The 16,062-nt window shown below is 41.8% G+C and overlaps 1 protein-coding gene across 5 annotated transcripts in view; it reads right to left on the bottom strand.

The window, feature by feature from the left end:
• LOC141148905 (uncharacterized) overlaps positions 1-16,062 on the bottom strand; it is a 143,473-nt gene that overhangs the window by 57,977 nt on the left and 69,434 nt on the right. For 4 of the 5 annotated variants that reach the window (XM_073636759.1, XM_073636757.1, XM_073636760.1 and 1 more), the window contains 2 exons: positions 6,152-6,293; positions 4,138-4,307 (listed from right to left, as the gene is read on the bottom strand). In XM_073636759.1, coding sequence (XP_073492860.1) covers positions 4,138-4,307; positions 6,152-6,293 — 312 coding nt within the window. Of the gene's footprint in view, positions 1-4,137; positions 4,308-6,151; positions 6,294-8,304; positions 8,424-16,062 lie in introns of all 5 variants that reach the window. The other variant, XM_073636761.1, reaches the window with a different exon arrangement.

The raw sequence follows: 16,062 nt of genomic DNA, 5'->3' as shown, positions 1-16,062 counted from the left end.
TATATATATATATATATATATATATATATATATATATATATATATACAAGACTGACTGTATATACATATATATATATATATATATATATATATATATATATATATATATATATATATAAAATACACTGCAGCTAACTGAATCACCTGCCTGCCTGAAGTATATTAGAAAGAGTACACCAGGAATGGACTGCAGTCAGATCTAGCTAATCTGGATACAGTATATATATATATATATATATATATATATAAGCCTGAATGTATATATATAATAAATACACTGCAGCTAACTGAATCGCCTGCCTGCTCAATCTAAATGAAATGACACTCTCTCGGTCAACACCAGCAACACACTACACAGGGCCGACGTGCAGGCGGCCTTATATAGTGTGGGGCGTGGACTTATCCCCCTGAGCCATAATTGGCCAAAGGAACTCTGCCTTTGGCCAATTATGGCTCTCTTTGCTGATGGTGCTGTGATTGGCCAAAGCATGCGGGTCATAGTGCATGCTTGGCCAATCATTATGGGCCATTACGCGACGCTTGAATTTGGAGGGAACGGCCCATAATATTTGTTTTTCGACGAACGGTCGAACAGCCAATGTTCGAGTCGAACTCATGTTCGACCTGAACATAAAGCTCATCCCTACTTCTGACAAGTTCTCCAACCACCGAGATAAAAGCAGCTGAAAATTTGTGTTGAGGGAGGTTGCTATAAATAGATTAGCAGAGACCTTGTCTTGTCACAGCACAGCTCTGAAAGTATCTTCCTTCTTCTGCCAATGTGGAGGGGGGGGGCGTGTTCCTTTCCTCCAATCAGCTGTCCCCCAGTGTAAACCAAGACTACACTGCTACTGCTGAATGAAGAAGTGAAAATTCTAACCCGATGTAAGAATTCTAAAGAATATAGCAAGCTGATGACAGCAGATATACATGAAAAAAGGTATGTAGGGAGATTTGTTTCATCCCTGTGTATCATCTGAGGCTGTTCACTTCACTGGGTATATGTGAGGGTTTACATCCACTTTAATTGTATTGTATTGCATTGTTTATTTTTTGATTTCTCTTAATTGATGTGTAACATTTTTGTCAAGAGGGAATCGGCGGTGTGTTCTCAGGTCAATCACCAGATAGTTGTGTGGTGATTATTAAGGGATCACACTTATGATTTTATATTTGTTATGAATAAGCACTAGCATATGTGTGAAACATGTTCATTTGATAACTATATGGAATAAAGGATTTAAGCATCTTCACAGCAGTGGTGTGCAGCCAACCCAATCCAATCACCACAGATCGTGTCAAGGCAAATGTTTAGTACCCAAGGATAGGATGGAAGGTATAAAACTTTGTAAAATCATCCTGTTCTAACTTCATAATTCAAACACCATGTTACTATGACATTTGGGACAGTTGTTCCAAGTTACATGACTAAAGGTGTGAATCGTCAAATCGCTGACATAAAGATGTTAAAATGACATTTAATGTAAGTAATAGCAGATGTTGAAGACCCCCCCCCCCCCCCTCCGGTTTAAAGATGGTTATTCCAGTTTGACAGAGATGGTCTCTTTCAAAACTCTTGTGAACCATTGGCCCTTTCTGTTTAAAATGTGCACTTCACTGTCTTCAAAGGCATGTACATTCGCCTTAAAGAGTCCCTGTTGCCATTCATTTCAACAACGACATATGTATGTAACAATGTATGTACACAATTTTATACTTTCCACATTTTATGCTGTGTTTTACGTTTTATATCCCACATTGACCAATTCTGTATGCTATATATTGCTCACCATTCCACTCTGTTTGCAATGCTGTATGTACAATTGTACATTCTTTATTGCACGCTGACTCATTCTTTTCACTGTGCTGTACATTCAACGTTCCACATTATTCAGTTCTTTATGCAGTGCTGTACATTCTCTATTTCACACAGCCTCATTCTGTATGCTGTGCTGTACATTTTATACTTCTAATTTCCGTTCTAAACACTGTGCTGTCCACAGTGGGACATGAAAAACTGCCCACTCCTTCAATGGTTCATTTCTAATTTCTTAGTATCACTAGTGCCAATGCAAGAATAGGCACCAGTGATACTCATTTATTAACGCATGTATTGTATTCTGAAGTAGCAGTCAACTGGTTGTGGTAAACTGGCGTCTACAATGCGAAGGCCCTGCATGCAGGGCTTTGTCATTGCACCCTGAAGGAACAGCTATGTAAATTGGCAGTGACTGCTGGGTGCCAGAACGCAAAACATTTCAGCACCAGGCAATCACCTACAGGCACTATGGGCAGAGTGATTTCCTGCCCCATGATGCCCTTAAAGTCTTAGCTGTGATGTCATCATGAGGAGCAGCACAGAACATTGAGCACTGATAAGTCCCACTGAACGCTAATGCTGGGGAGGACAATTAGGATCCCACTGACACCAATGCTTTAGAGGGGGGGGGGGGGGGGGCATTAATGGTCCCACTGACACGAGTGCTGAATGCTGAAGAGCACATTTAGGCTTCTACTGACACTAATAATTGAGGGACTTTAAAAATCCCACCTATCACTGGCCCTGGATAACTTTTCTGTCACTGAACATCAATGATGGCATACTATTCTAATCACTGTGGCAAGGGCATTTATTACTAATGGATAGAGATGGGCCAAACACCCCCCTGTTCAGTTTGCAGCAGAACTCCCGAACAGGGGAAAAATTCTGACCCGAACGGCGAACCTCGTCTATGGGAGCCGAACAGGAACAATCAAAAGTGCCCATTTTGAAGGCTTATATGCAACTAATAGGCCATATAAATGATATGGAAATCCGGGTACGACCCTGGGGGACATATATCAATGCAAAAATGTTTTTTAAAAACAATTTTAATGATGCTTAAAGTGCAACAATGAAACTGAAAAACTTTAAATATAGTGCCTGGGGGTCCCCTAAGTCTGCCTGTAAAGTGGCGTATCTGTAGCATGCATAGAATATGCAACAGTATTAATGACATTTCTAAATAAAACTAGTCGTGACATCACAGACTGGTGCATGCTGGGTCAGTGATGTCACAAGGGGGCGGTGCTACCAGGTGATGTCGCCAGGTGGCCCCGATCCTACCTATATAGGAACTGGCGGAGGAGGCATTAGGCAGTCGGCCGTCAACGAGCGCAAATCGTTTCCTTTTTCTTTTCTTGGGTGTGGCAGGCGGCGTGATTGACAATGTTTTTTTATTTTTTAATAAAGGAATTGTCAAAAACTGTCTATGTGTTTTTTTTTACATTTTGACACTTCTTTGGTGAATAGGTAGGGGTAGTATGTATGCTTTGTTTAAATTACACACTCAAGCTTCCAGCGGCTAATGATGCACAAAATACCTTCATCTCTGCTCAAGGCTCCCACCCTATGACTAAGCCCCGGTGGCTGGAGCGAAATGCGTCAGTGCATGGTTTCTTGGCAGAGACATGTAGGCTGAAGCCATCCCTCATTGTAGTGTCACGCTGGCTGGTTGGGAGAGCGGAGCCTTCTTTCACACATAGAAGCACAGCCCGCTACCTTAGCCGGCAGGATGCTAGTGCTACACTACCATTGACTCCAGGACATGTATAATTCCCACCAACCTCCTATTCAGAGCTATTTATTACCCTTCTTACCTGAAATGGCCTTTAAATGAGATGACTGTATCTTCATTTATAATGAGCAACCAGTAGCTATACAGGGAAATGACTGTTATTTGCATCTGCTAGCTACAGCCACAAGCTTGCTGTGCCTAACATTAAATCCTTACCTACATGGAAAACTTCCATCTTCCAAAATGACAACTCTGGGTATGATCACAATTTTAATCACTCTGTATGGACTTAGAATCAGGCACTACCAGCATGGTGATAAGTTAATTCTGTTACAATCTACACAGACATAAAATACAAACCACCCAAAATCATCTGAGCACTGGTCATGATCATTGAAGGCTTCTCTTATGTTCTTTACATTCATAAAGCTCTACACCTCTCAACTTGAGCAACCCATTGAACCAGATCATAACACAATATTATTACACTGTAAATATGAGTGTGAAATTTTTTATACAACAATGTCCAATTTACTTTAATTGTAATATTCTTCAATTAGTTGGCATTAGTGAGTTTTACCTTTTAGTGCTGCTAAAAAAGTTGTGTTTGCGATGGAAATCCCATGCGACCTAATCTGAATATTATACTCGTCGGAAGCCACAAAGAAATCAGCTTTAATGTAGCAGATACATCCCGTATATAACATAGTATCAGCCACAGCTATATTCTCTGGAACACAGTGTGAAGGTCTGTGGAAGAAAAAAAAAAAATTCCATTATATAATTTACCACCAGTCTTTACAAAATGTATTCAAATTGAAAAAAAATTGTCATTAGTGCTACTTTAACCACTTAAGTACCGCCCACCGCATATATTCTGCGGCAGAGCGGCTCTACTGCGCGAAACAACATATGTGTACATTGTTTCATGCAATGGATAGTATGGGCGTGCGTGCGCTCTCTGCAGGGAGGAGGAGCCAATGCGCGTGTGCGGCGGACCCAGTGTCACAGAGAGGCAGAACGGGGATCTGCCTATGTAAACAAGGCGGATCCCAGCTCTGACAGGGGAGAACATGGAGATCATCTGTTCCCAGTAATCAGGAAACAGTGATCTGTGTTCTTCCTATCAGTACTCCCCCCACACAGTTAGAAACACGCTGAAGGAACACATTTAACCCTTTGATTGCCCCTGTAGTTAACTCCTTCCCTGCCAGAGTCATTTATACAGTGATAAGTGCATTTTTTTAGCACTGATCATTGTATTGGTGTCACTGGTCCCCAAAAAGTATCACTAAGGGCCAGATTTGTCTGCCGCAATGTCGCAGTCCCGCTAAAAATTGCTGATCTCCGCCATTACCAGTAAAAACAAAAAAAAATATTAAAAGTCCATAAATCAATCCCTGTAGTTTGTAGATGCTATAACCTTTGTGCAAACCAATCAATATACACTTGGGATTGGGATTTTTTTAACCAAAAATAAGTAGAAGAATACATATTAGCTTAAATTGATGAAGACATTTTTTTTTTTTTTTTTGGATATGTATTATAGCAGAAAGTAAAAAATAGTTTTTTTTTTTGTTTTTTTTTCAAAATTGTCTGTATTCTTTTGTTTATAGCGAAAAAAATAAAAACAATGGAGGTGATCAAATACCACCAAAAGAAAGCTCTATTTGTGGGGAAAAAAGGACATCAGTTTTATTTGGGTACAGCGTCGCACGCCCGTACAATTGTCAGTTAAAGTAACGCAGTGCCGTATCGCAAAAAAAAATGGCCTGGTCATTAACGGGGTAAATGCTTCCGAGGCTGAAGTGGTTAAATCTATTTTTGATTTTTCTTTGCTTAGCAGTTACAAAGCCCCAGTGAGTGGTCCTAGACAGTACAGTGGGTTAGGGGTCTACCTTAAATTCTATACCAGATCCTCATAAGGATAAGGGGAAATGTATTTTTAGGGGAAACCCCAGGCAGTTACATTTTTATTATTTTATATATATATATATATATATAATTTTTTTTTTATTTATGTATTTTGTGGAAGTGTGGTATCCCACCAGGGCAATAACGTAGGATTCTCAACCAGTTTCTCCCTAACTAACTAGGTCCAGGCTACCCACGTGCGTACCTTCTCCAAGATGTTAGTCCACGTGTGGTAGAGTCCTGGCTCAGGCAATTTCCCTTAAGTGTGTTACTGTCTATTGAATGTGTTACAGAATGATGCTCCTGGCAATCACATCCTTTGGCTTGGCCTCTCAGTTCCTTCCCATGCAGGCATCATTTTTTTCGGGCGCCAAGCCTTTCCCTTCCGGGAAAATGCAGAGATGGCTTAGCCCCTTCCCACCTGGGTAGCCTGCAAAACTTAGCTCAAGCTTAATACTTGTAAGCACCTTCTTACATCCTCTAATTGAAAAATCGAAGGAGATGGGCGGAAAATTGTCAGCTGAACAGCGACTGCATCCAATCAGATGCAGCTACTGTTTGGGTACTGTGACAGACAATCAAATTGTATTATTAAGAAGTAAACATATACAGTACTGGATTAAAGCATAGTGCAGGTGACACTTAGGATCTGGGCATTTAAAGACAACCAAAGAACTTACACGCTGAAATGCCGTTTTCTATACTCCAAATGGAAGTTATGACTGCAGGAGATGCTGGGGTCTAGGACTCGCCAAGAGCAAAACATTTCAGTAAGATAGTCATTGAAGCAATCCAAATCTGTAATGTTAGGTCTTCCTTGGGCTGTGTAGATAAAAATAAACTTCAAGAAAGATATGCTTTTCTTTGTAGTCTGTTATTTTTCTGAAAACAGGAAAGGCTGTTAGAAACTAATATGTATGTATGGCTAAACATATTTTTAGTTTTAGAGTGGAGAAGGGTTAAAACCCCTGTCAGCTATTTTTTTTCTGTCTGTGTCCCATTGTAAAGTTTTCCTTATGTCCTGGACATGCAACAGGAAGTGAGTGGAAATCTCTGCAGTTCTCACTGGAACAAGTGCCCCCATTTCAAGATATACCTTCACCTCTTATTCTATTGACAGCTGCAAAATTTTGGATTTCCCATCACTATCAGTCTCAGTGATAATGTACTCCGGGACAAACTGAATTTACCCAAAGCTTACACAGAAAGATGTTTAAACCCTTCCCTACCCTAGCCAGAGGTTCTAACCCTTCCCTCCTCTAGCCACAACTAAAGAAAAATGTCCTTGTATTTGATCTTTAAATGTAGTTAAAATAAATGTTTGGCGATTTACAGTACCTTCTTTCATTTTATAATAGTTCTTTTGTATAATGGGACTATCCTGCTGATTTTTATTTTTTCTTTCTAAGATGGCAATCATTAGTGAATAGACTAATGCTGCGTACACACGAGCGGACTTTTCGACGGACTAGGTCCGGCGGACCGGACTCTGTCAGACAATTCGACCGTGTGTGGGCTCCAGCGGACTTTTTTTTCCCAAAAGTCCAACGGTCCTAGAAATAAAACATGTTTCAAATCTTTCCGACGGACTCAAGTCCGGTTTAAAAGTCCGCTCGTCTGTATGCTAGTCCGACAGACAAAAAACAACGCTAGGGCAGCTATTGGCTATGGGCACTGGGGCGGCAGCATCGGTAAAATGCCGCTACTGTAAGCGGCGCTTTACCGTCAGTATTTGGCCGCTAGCGGGACGGTTTTACCCCCCCCCCGCTAGCGGCCGAAAAAGGGTTAAAAACCACCGCAAAGCGCCTCTGCAGAAGCGCTTTACCGGCAGTATAGCTGCGCTGTCCCATTGATTTCAATGGGCAGGAGCGGTATACACTCCGCTCCTTCACCGCTCCGAAGATGCTGCTAGCATGACTTTTTTCCCGTCCTGCTAGCGCACAGCTCCAGTGTGAAAGCCCTCGGGGCTTTCACACTGGAGACACAGCAGCGGCTGTTTCGGGTCAGTTTGCAGGCGCTATTATTAGCGCAATATCGCCTGCAAACCGCCCCAGTGTTATTCCACTGCATAGCTTGTCATCTGCAAAGACAGAAATTTTACTTTTAATCTCAGACCCTATATCATTTATAAAGATGTTAAAAAGTAAGGGTCCCAACACTGAACCTTGGGGTACACCGCTGATAAACTTTAACCATGCAGAGTAAGAATCATTAAAGCGGAGGTTCACACAAAAATTGAACCTCCGCTTTTCGGAACCATCCCCCCCTCCGGTGTCACATTTGGCACCTTTCAGTGGGGAGGGGGGTGCAGATACCTGTCTAAGACAGGCATTTGCACCCACTTCTGGGCATAGACTCCCACAGGAGTCTACGCCTCTTCCCGTCCCGACACACATGGGTCCCAGGAGATAGCGGGGACCAGTTAGGACGCGCAGCGCGACTTGTGCAGTAGGGAACCGAGAAGTGAAGCTGCAACACTTCACTTACTGATTCCCTCACCAAGGATGGCGGCGGCAGCTGCCCAGAGCCGAGCGATTAATCGGCTTCGGCTGCCGACATCGCTGGACCCTGGGACAGATAAGTGTCCATGTATTAAAAGTCAGCAGCTGCAGTGTTTGTAGCTGCTGGCTTTTAATATTTTTTTTTAGGTGGACCTCCTCTTTAACCACTACTCTCTGAATTCTGGCTTTTAGCCAGGTTTCTATCCATTTACAAATTGATCTTTCCAAGCCTGTAGACTTTACCTTACACATGAGCCGTGTGTTGGGAACTCTTTTGCAAAATCCAGGTATACCACGTCCACAGCCACCTGTCTGTCCAAGGTTTTACTTACCTCGTCATAAAAAGAAATCACATTTGTCTGACAACTTCTGTCTTTCATGAATCCATGCTGTCTGTTGCTCGCATACTCGTCTATGTGATCTTTTATTAAACTCTCCAGTATCTTCCTGGCTATAGAAGTAAAACTAACACTAGTTACTTGGTAATCACTTTGATCCCTTTTCAAATATGGGCACCACATTGGCCCTGCGCCAAACCAGTGGTACCATTCCTGTCATTAACGAGTCCCTGAATATTAGAAACAATGGCCATGAAATTACAGAGCTCAATTCTTTTAGGATCCATGGATGGATGCCACCTGGTCCAGGTGCTTTATCCACCTTTGTTCTGTCTAAATATTTCTGGACCATATCACAGAGCTGAAGAAAGTATTTAATAAATTTGCCTTCTCTTTGTCCTCAGTCACCCACTCTAGATTATTTTGTAAAGGGCCTAATTTTTGGGCGTTTGACCTACTATCTTTTGCAATATGTCGTTCGTTTTGAATTTTTGCATCCTTGATTAACTTTTTACATATTCTGTTATATTCTTTGTAACATTTAAACGATGATATGTCCTTAAAGGACTCACAGTTTTCCTCAGTGTTCTTTGTTTTTAGAAGTTTTGTAGTATGGAGCACAGCTTAGTAAATTTGTCTCTTTTACAGTTTAGTGTTCTTGTCCCCTTGTCTTTTGAATAATGGTGAACGTAATTACTCTGTGATCACTATTTCCCAAGTTATCCCTTAATTAAATATCTGTAGTCAGCTCTGTGTTGTTTTTAATTATTAGGTGAAGAAGAGCATCATTTCTAGTTGGGACATCTACCAAATGAAACATGAAATTGTCCTGCAAGACATTCAAGAATGACAAGCCTTGGATGAGTGTGTGGTTCTGTCTGCCCTGTCGATAACCGGATAAAGTTCCCCATAGTAATAACATTGCCCTGCCTTGCCGCCATCCCTAACTGTGAGAGGAGATTGTTTTTCTCTTCATCCTTCAGGCTAGAGGGCCTGTAGCATACATCCACTATTACTTTATCATGTGTTTCTTCACTTTGAAGGTCCAGCCATAAGAATTCTAACTCCTTTGCTCCATTAGCAATGTCATTACTCATATTCACTAGCAAATCGCTCTGGAAATATAGGCACACCTCTCCCCCTCTTATTCCTTCCCTGTCCCTTTGATGCAGGGAGTACCGCTGAACATTCACAAGCCAGTCATGTAAGCTGTCAAACCAGGTTTCTGATATCCCCACAAAGTCCAAAATCTCCTTGTGTACCAGCAATTCCAGTTCTTCTATTAAGCGAACCAAGCTTCTAGCATTTGTGAACATGCCTTTTAATTTTGTGCCAGCGGATATTTTTTTCTACTTGTTTGTTCTAAGGCTGCAATAGGATTTTGCCAGCTAAATTATTTATGGGAAAGAGAAGTATGGGGTATATAAAAAACCTAGGTGAATGCAGCATTAATATGATGCTGCATCTGCCCCCTGCTGCCTCTGAAATGAAAACTTAGCTCAGTTCTCCCCGCTGTTCTGAGCAGAGAACTGTGACTGTCAGCTGAGAGGCTGAGCCAGCTACCGGTCCAGGCATCTTGGTGGATCCCAACTGTAATGTTGGGATCTTTCCCCAGCCTGGACCAGCTGAGTGACATCAGCCAAAAGCGGGTTAAAAATGGGTCACAGGAGTGCAAAATGGGGACACCCATTCAGACTTGCTCCTGAGTCCTGCTGCTGGGTTTATTGGCAGAGGCAGCGGGACTCAGTCCCGTCCCCTGCTCCCGTGTCATAAGAGTTGATTGACAGCAGCGGGAGCCAATGGGGGAAGCTACAGCACAAAAGCTTTTTCACCTTAATGCATACAGTGCCTTGAAGAAGTATTCATACCCTTTGAAATTTTTCACATTTTGTTATGTTACAACCAAAAATATAAATGTTTTTTTATTTGGATTTTATGTAATAGACCAACACAAAGTGGCACATAATTGTGAAATGGTAGGAAAATGATAAATGGTTTTCAATTTTTTTTACAAATATGTGAAAAGTATGGCGTGCATTTGTATTCAGCCCCCCTGAGTCAATACTTTGTAGAACCACCTGTTGCTGCAATTACAGCTGCAAGTCTTTTTGGGGATGTCTCTACCAGCTTTGCACATCTAGAGAGTGACATTTTTGCCCATTCTTCTTTGCACAATAGCTCAAGCTCTGACAGATTGGATGGGGAGTGTCTGTGAACAGCAATTTTCAAGTCTTGCCACCGATTCTCTATTGGATTTAGGTCTGCACTTTGACTAGGCCATTGTAACACATGAATATGCTTTGTTTCTAAACAATTCCGTTGTAGCTCTGGCTGTATGTTTAGGGTCATTGTCCTGCTGGAAGGTGTACCTCTGCCCCAGTCTCAAGTCTTTTGCAGACTCTAAAAGGTATTCTTCTAATATTGCCCTGTATTTGGCTCCATCCATCTTCCCATCAACTGTGACCAGCTTCCCTGTCCCTCCTGAAGAAAAGAATCCCTACAACCTAATGGTGCCACCACCATGTTTCACAGTGGGGATGGTGTGTTCAGGGTGATGTGCAGTATTAGTTTTCCACCACACATGTTTTACTTTTAGGCCAAAAAGTTCAATTTTTTTCTCATCTGACCAGAGCACCTTCTTCCACATGTTTGCTGTGTCCCCCACATGGCTTCTCGCAAACTGCAAACGGGACTTCTTATGCCTTTCCTTAAACAATGGCTTTCTTCTTGCCACTCTTCCATAAAGGCCAGATTTGTGGAGTGCAGGACGAATAGTTGTCCTGTGGACAGATTTACCATGGGCCGCTTGGCTGCTTCTCTGATTAATGCTCTCCTTGCCCGGCCTGTCAGTTTAGGTGGACGGTCATGCTCTGAAGAAGCTTGATGTCAAGCGAAACATGTAAGCATTATACTATCACGGTGTCCGCGATGATGACACTGTGATTTCCACCATCTACTGCGATCCCCCTCCAGTACATCCGGAGCCGCTACATCTCACTAACTGATGGCGTGACTAACATCTATGGTGCTGCCTTGGTCCGTGACTCTGGAACTGTCTCCATTGGATTTCCTATTTCTGACTTCTAATGCAGTCGGCATGATGAGAGGTAATTGAAATCGAGACAAGACTGCTGAGGCTATGACTATCCGCACATGGAAAAGATAAACGGTGAGCTGTATCTACTATTCCTATTATATATAAGGAACTGTTACTAGTATATCACGTTTTCTACCTGTGCCAAGTCATCTCCCACTACACCTGTTCTTGGTCTCCAACCTCCAATTACAGTGCCCTCATGATTGCCATCTGACGGACCCCTATATACAGCATCCATAGTCTGTATAATTAGAGGAGATCACTACATATGATTAACATTTTGTCCACATCTCTACGGGAGCTCCCTATTGAGCACTTCATGATAAGCAACAGCTGGCTGAACTTCTTGGGAAAATACTATACTATATATCTATATTAGGAAAGTTATTTTTCCACTCTTTACCCATGTAGATCTAATATTCCCAGAATCCCATCCCCAGATCCGATTCTAGGATCGGTGTGTGTCTGCATGTGTGTGAGAATGACATGGAGTGTGTGATCCGGTTATGGTGGCCACCTGTCTTTCATCTAGACGTTTAATCTAATTTTAATTATGTTTTGGAGATTGGTGTTAATATTTTCTCACTATTTATGTGTTTGATACAAGTCTTTTTGGATAATCAATAAACGATATTTAGTATTTCACCGGCTTGTCCTCCTTGAAAAAATTCTCCGGGTTTTCCCAATTTTCTGTTAGGTGGACGGTCATGTTTTGGTAGGATTTTCAAATGATGGATTGAACAGTGTTCCGTGAGATGTTTAAAGCTTGGGATATTTTTTTATAACCTAACCCTGCTTTAAACTTCTCCACAACTTTATCCCTGACCTGTCTGGTGTGTTAACAATGTTATTTACATTTTTGTTATCAATTCTGCCAGCCTAGTTACTAATTTTGCTACCAATTTTGATAACTACAGCACCCTCTGTCCCTCACCCACTGCCTGGTATAGATTCCTCTAATTCCTCCCCCCTCCCACCTCCTAGTTTAAACGTTCTTTCAACTTTTTGACCATCTTCTCCCCCAACAGAGCTGCACCCTCCTCATTTAGGTGCTGCCTGTCTTTGCTATAGAGCTGGTAAATGACTGAAATATCAGTCCAGATCTCCATTAATGCAAAATCCTCCTTCTTGTACCAATTCCCTAAGCTCCTTAAATAATGAATATGCCTCATTTTATTACTTGCAGCACTTTGAGATTCAGACTGCTGCTCTTACACACAAGCAGCAGCCCAACTACCCAGTGCAGCTCTGGAGGTGAGAGCAATGTTGATTAGAGCAGTGTTCAGTGGGGTGAAGCATAGGAGAGCTGGGCCTCTGTGTATGAATGCAGCATTCTGATTCCCTGTCAGCACAGGGTTTTTTAATGCTTGCTTCAGCATTTAGCTGATGAAATAGTAAAAAAAAGAAACATTTATAAACCTATAGATTTCAACCCCTTCACAATGTATTCCACGCTACACCCTCCTCTTTCAAATCATATAAAAGATGTGTCGCCCAGCACCTTTTGAATGCAGCCAAAAGTCTTATTCCTGGATATTTGCAGCAAAGTCGCTGTTCCACGCTCAATGACTGGCAGAGAGAGGAAGAAAGGATTATGGAGGCAGAAAGTTTGGTCTATGTGAATAAACATAGAGAACAGCAGTTCCTTGACATCTGGTCTGGTTAGATGTATTACTTCTTGACAAACTCATCTAACCAGATCTACCCCAATGGTATTTTATACCCAGTCAAGCACATATGCCCCAATGCCAGCAAAAACATTATTTCCCTTACTTCTTGTTTATACTCACTGCTGTGAAATTGCTCACTTATTTCTTAACTGGCCACAGGTTTGACACTGAGCTCTTGACTAGAACATTGTTGTCCAAGTGCTGTAGAGAGAGGTTATAGTTCTGACACAGTTGGTCATTTCATACCAACAAGGTTATTGTACTTATTTAGTTTGTTTTTATTTTATTTTACTTTGAGTCTGATTTTGTTGTTTTAAAGTGGAGGTCCACCCTGAAAAAAAATATTGCATAAAAAAATACCTAAAAAAATGGAGGAAAAAAAAAAAAATTTTTTAACTAACGTGAAATGGCTGTTGCTAGGCAGTCTTCCTAATCTGCCTCTTCCTACGCCGCGGTGATCTTCAGTCTTCTCCTCCCCGCATTGTCTTCTGGGGAATGTGGCGCGGTGTTTTATGGGAACTGTGTGTGTCCCACAACACATTGCGTCCCATTCACAAAGCACTGCACGACTCGCGCATGCGCAGTAGGAAACGGGCAGTGAAGCCGTAAGGCTCCACTGCCTGTTTCCCTTAGTTAGGATGACGGTGCCGGGACCCGAGAGCCGAGGGACGGGTCAGCCGACATCGCGGGCACCCAGGACAGGTAAGTGTGCTTATTTAAAGTCAGCAGCTACAGTGTTTGTAGCTGCTGACTTTAAATTTATTTTTTTTCAAAGCCGGAATCCCACTTTAAATAGCCAGTTAGCTGTCTGGCCTCCGGCCTCTTCCACAAGTCCATCCTACTCCATTGATAGAAAGTATAAAACAGCGCTGGCAGCCTATATTATACAATACACATCCTAGTGATTAGTGCCATATACTTCATATGTGTCATATGTGTTTGTGACATACAAAATCAAAATACAACAAAATTATATATAATATAATATGCACAAAAATCTGTAAAGTGCTTGGTGCTTCTATAAAAAAGTGCAATGGTGCTTCAAAACTTTGCAAAATGTGAGGTGACTCCCCCTTCAGTGACCCCACTCACCAGAAACAATAAACCCTCAGCTTCGCAGTCTGGGATCAAAAAGGGCAGTGATCTATTGATCTGGGGACATGTAGGATGGTTCCTCAACAAACTCTTCCAAGAGGGTGCTTTACAACAGAAAGGATATGCCACACTCCATAGATGGGAAAATAGAGAAAAAACTCATAGTGAAATACCGCTTAACATAAGTTATCAAGCGCATTACAGGCGCCACTTACAGGATATTTGGCAAAGACAGGCATCAGTAAAAAACATCTGAGTTTGCCGCTGTATGGCATGTGTTCCACTGAGGCAGAAATTGCGTCAATGGTTAGCATGAACCGGAAGTACATTGACACGTTTCGCCCCTCCAACAGGGCATCGTTAAAGGACATCACTTTCGGTTCCATTGCAATCTATTTATACTCGAGGGAAGATCACTCTTCCCTCTGGGGAGGATAAAGCGACAAATTACGATCAGTGTGAAAAAACACCAACTTCCTCCTCTAACATCATTTCCTGTTGCCAAAAAACGCCAAACCATCCTACTCCATTACTTTATCTATGCTCATGTTGGGATGGGTGTTCACCGCAGTCTACCACAAGTCCATCCTATTCCATTACTTTATATATGCCTATGTTGGGATGGGTGTTCACTGCAGTATTGTGCACAAAGAGGCCTTGCCTATTCCTGCACACCCCTGCTTGTGTTTATTCTGGTCATTTCTTATTGGTGTTTGTTATGGGAAGGCAAGACTTTGTAGACATTATGACATGACTATCTATTACTAGACATTTTCTAAATGTTATGCCTGTCTGTACTGATGTAACATTTATTCTTACTGTCTGATTATTTGGTCTCTTGCCTTCTGCTGGTTATAGACTGCTATTTTGTACTTTCTGTACCCTAATTTGTTCTGTAAAACTTAATAAATATTTATCATAAAAAAAAACAAGAAACATTTATTAATTTATATGCATCCTAACTGCTATACAGTAATAAGGAAAAAAGCAGTGCTAAATTCATCTAATGTACTTTACACAAAATGGTAGACCACCGTAATGCTAGGCTCACACTGCTGCAATCCAATCTTCATTGCATTTTTAATGTAACTTAGATGTGGATTGCATATTCCATGAGGCCAAAATCACTCTGGAATCTCACCAAAGTAGTACATGAACCAAAATTGCATTGTGCTGAGTTGCATTGATGTGAATGGGCACTATTGAAAACAGTGTGATTTCCATTGTCATGTGATTCTGTGCCCATCTGAAATTGCACTAATGTGAACGGAGCATTAAAGCTGTAAGTCCCACACACTCCAGCCCCCAGCAATTGTCTAGAACAGTTGCTATGTTAAATTATCTTCATGGTAAACTTAAACAGCAACACTTCATCAACTTGTAGGCAGATGCAGTTTATCCTCCCCTCAGTAGATGGCTATGTGTTGCTGGCCGCTGTACAGAGAGAATGGAGGATGAACATTGTTCCTCTGCAGCCTCTGTAGGTGTCACCAGGACAACAGTGGTCTGTTTGGACTCTGTAACACTGAATGACCTCAGCATCCATCTTGAGTGAGGGCAATGCTAATAAATAACACTGTGTCAGTTGGTGCGCAGTTGTGAAGTGATTAGAGTATGGACAGGATCCATGCTGGTTAGGGTCAGTATACTTACTCAGTATACTTAGGCTTAGGGAGAGGTTTCTGACAAGAAGCAGTTCCCAGCCCTCCTGAGCTGAGACTTAGAATCTGCTTCAGTCTTCTAATTGCCGTTTGCACTGCTACTCTGCTTACAGTCACCCCTCTACTCAGATGCTGCTCCATTAATGTAAGCCTTCCAAAACTGGCAAACCTTTGAATTTCTGGAAGCTTGTGAACGTGTCGCTAACATTGCTGAGTACGTCCGCACTTG

This window comes from Aquarana catesbeiana, linkage group LG06 (genome assembly GCF_042186555.1).
Source record: "Aquarana catesbeiana isolate 2022-GZ linkage group LG06, ASM4218655v1, whole genome shotgun sequence".
NCBI classification, from domain to species: domain Eukaryota; kingdom Metazoa; phylum Chordata; class Amphibia; order Anura; family Ranidae; genus Aquarana; species Aquarana catesbeiana.
Note: the sequence above shows the minus strand (reverse complement) of the source record. Positions and strands in the feature narration are given on the sequence as shown.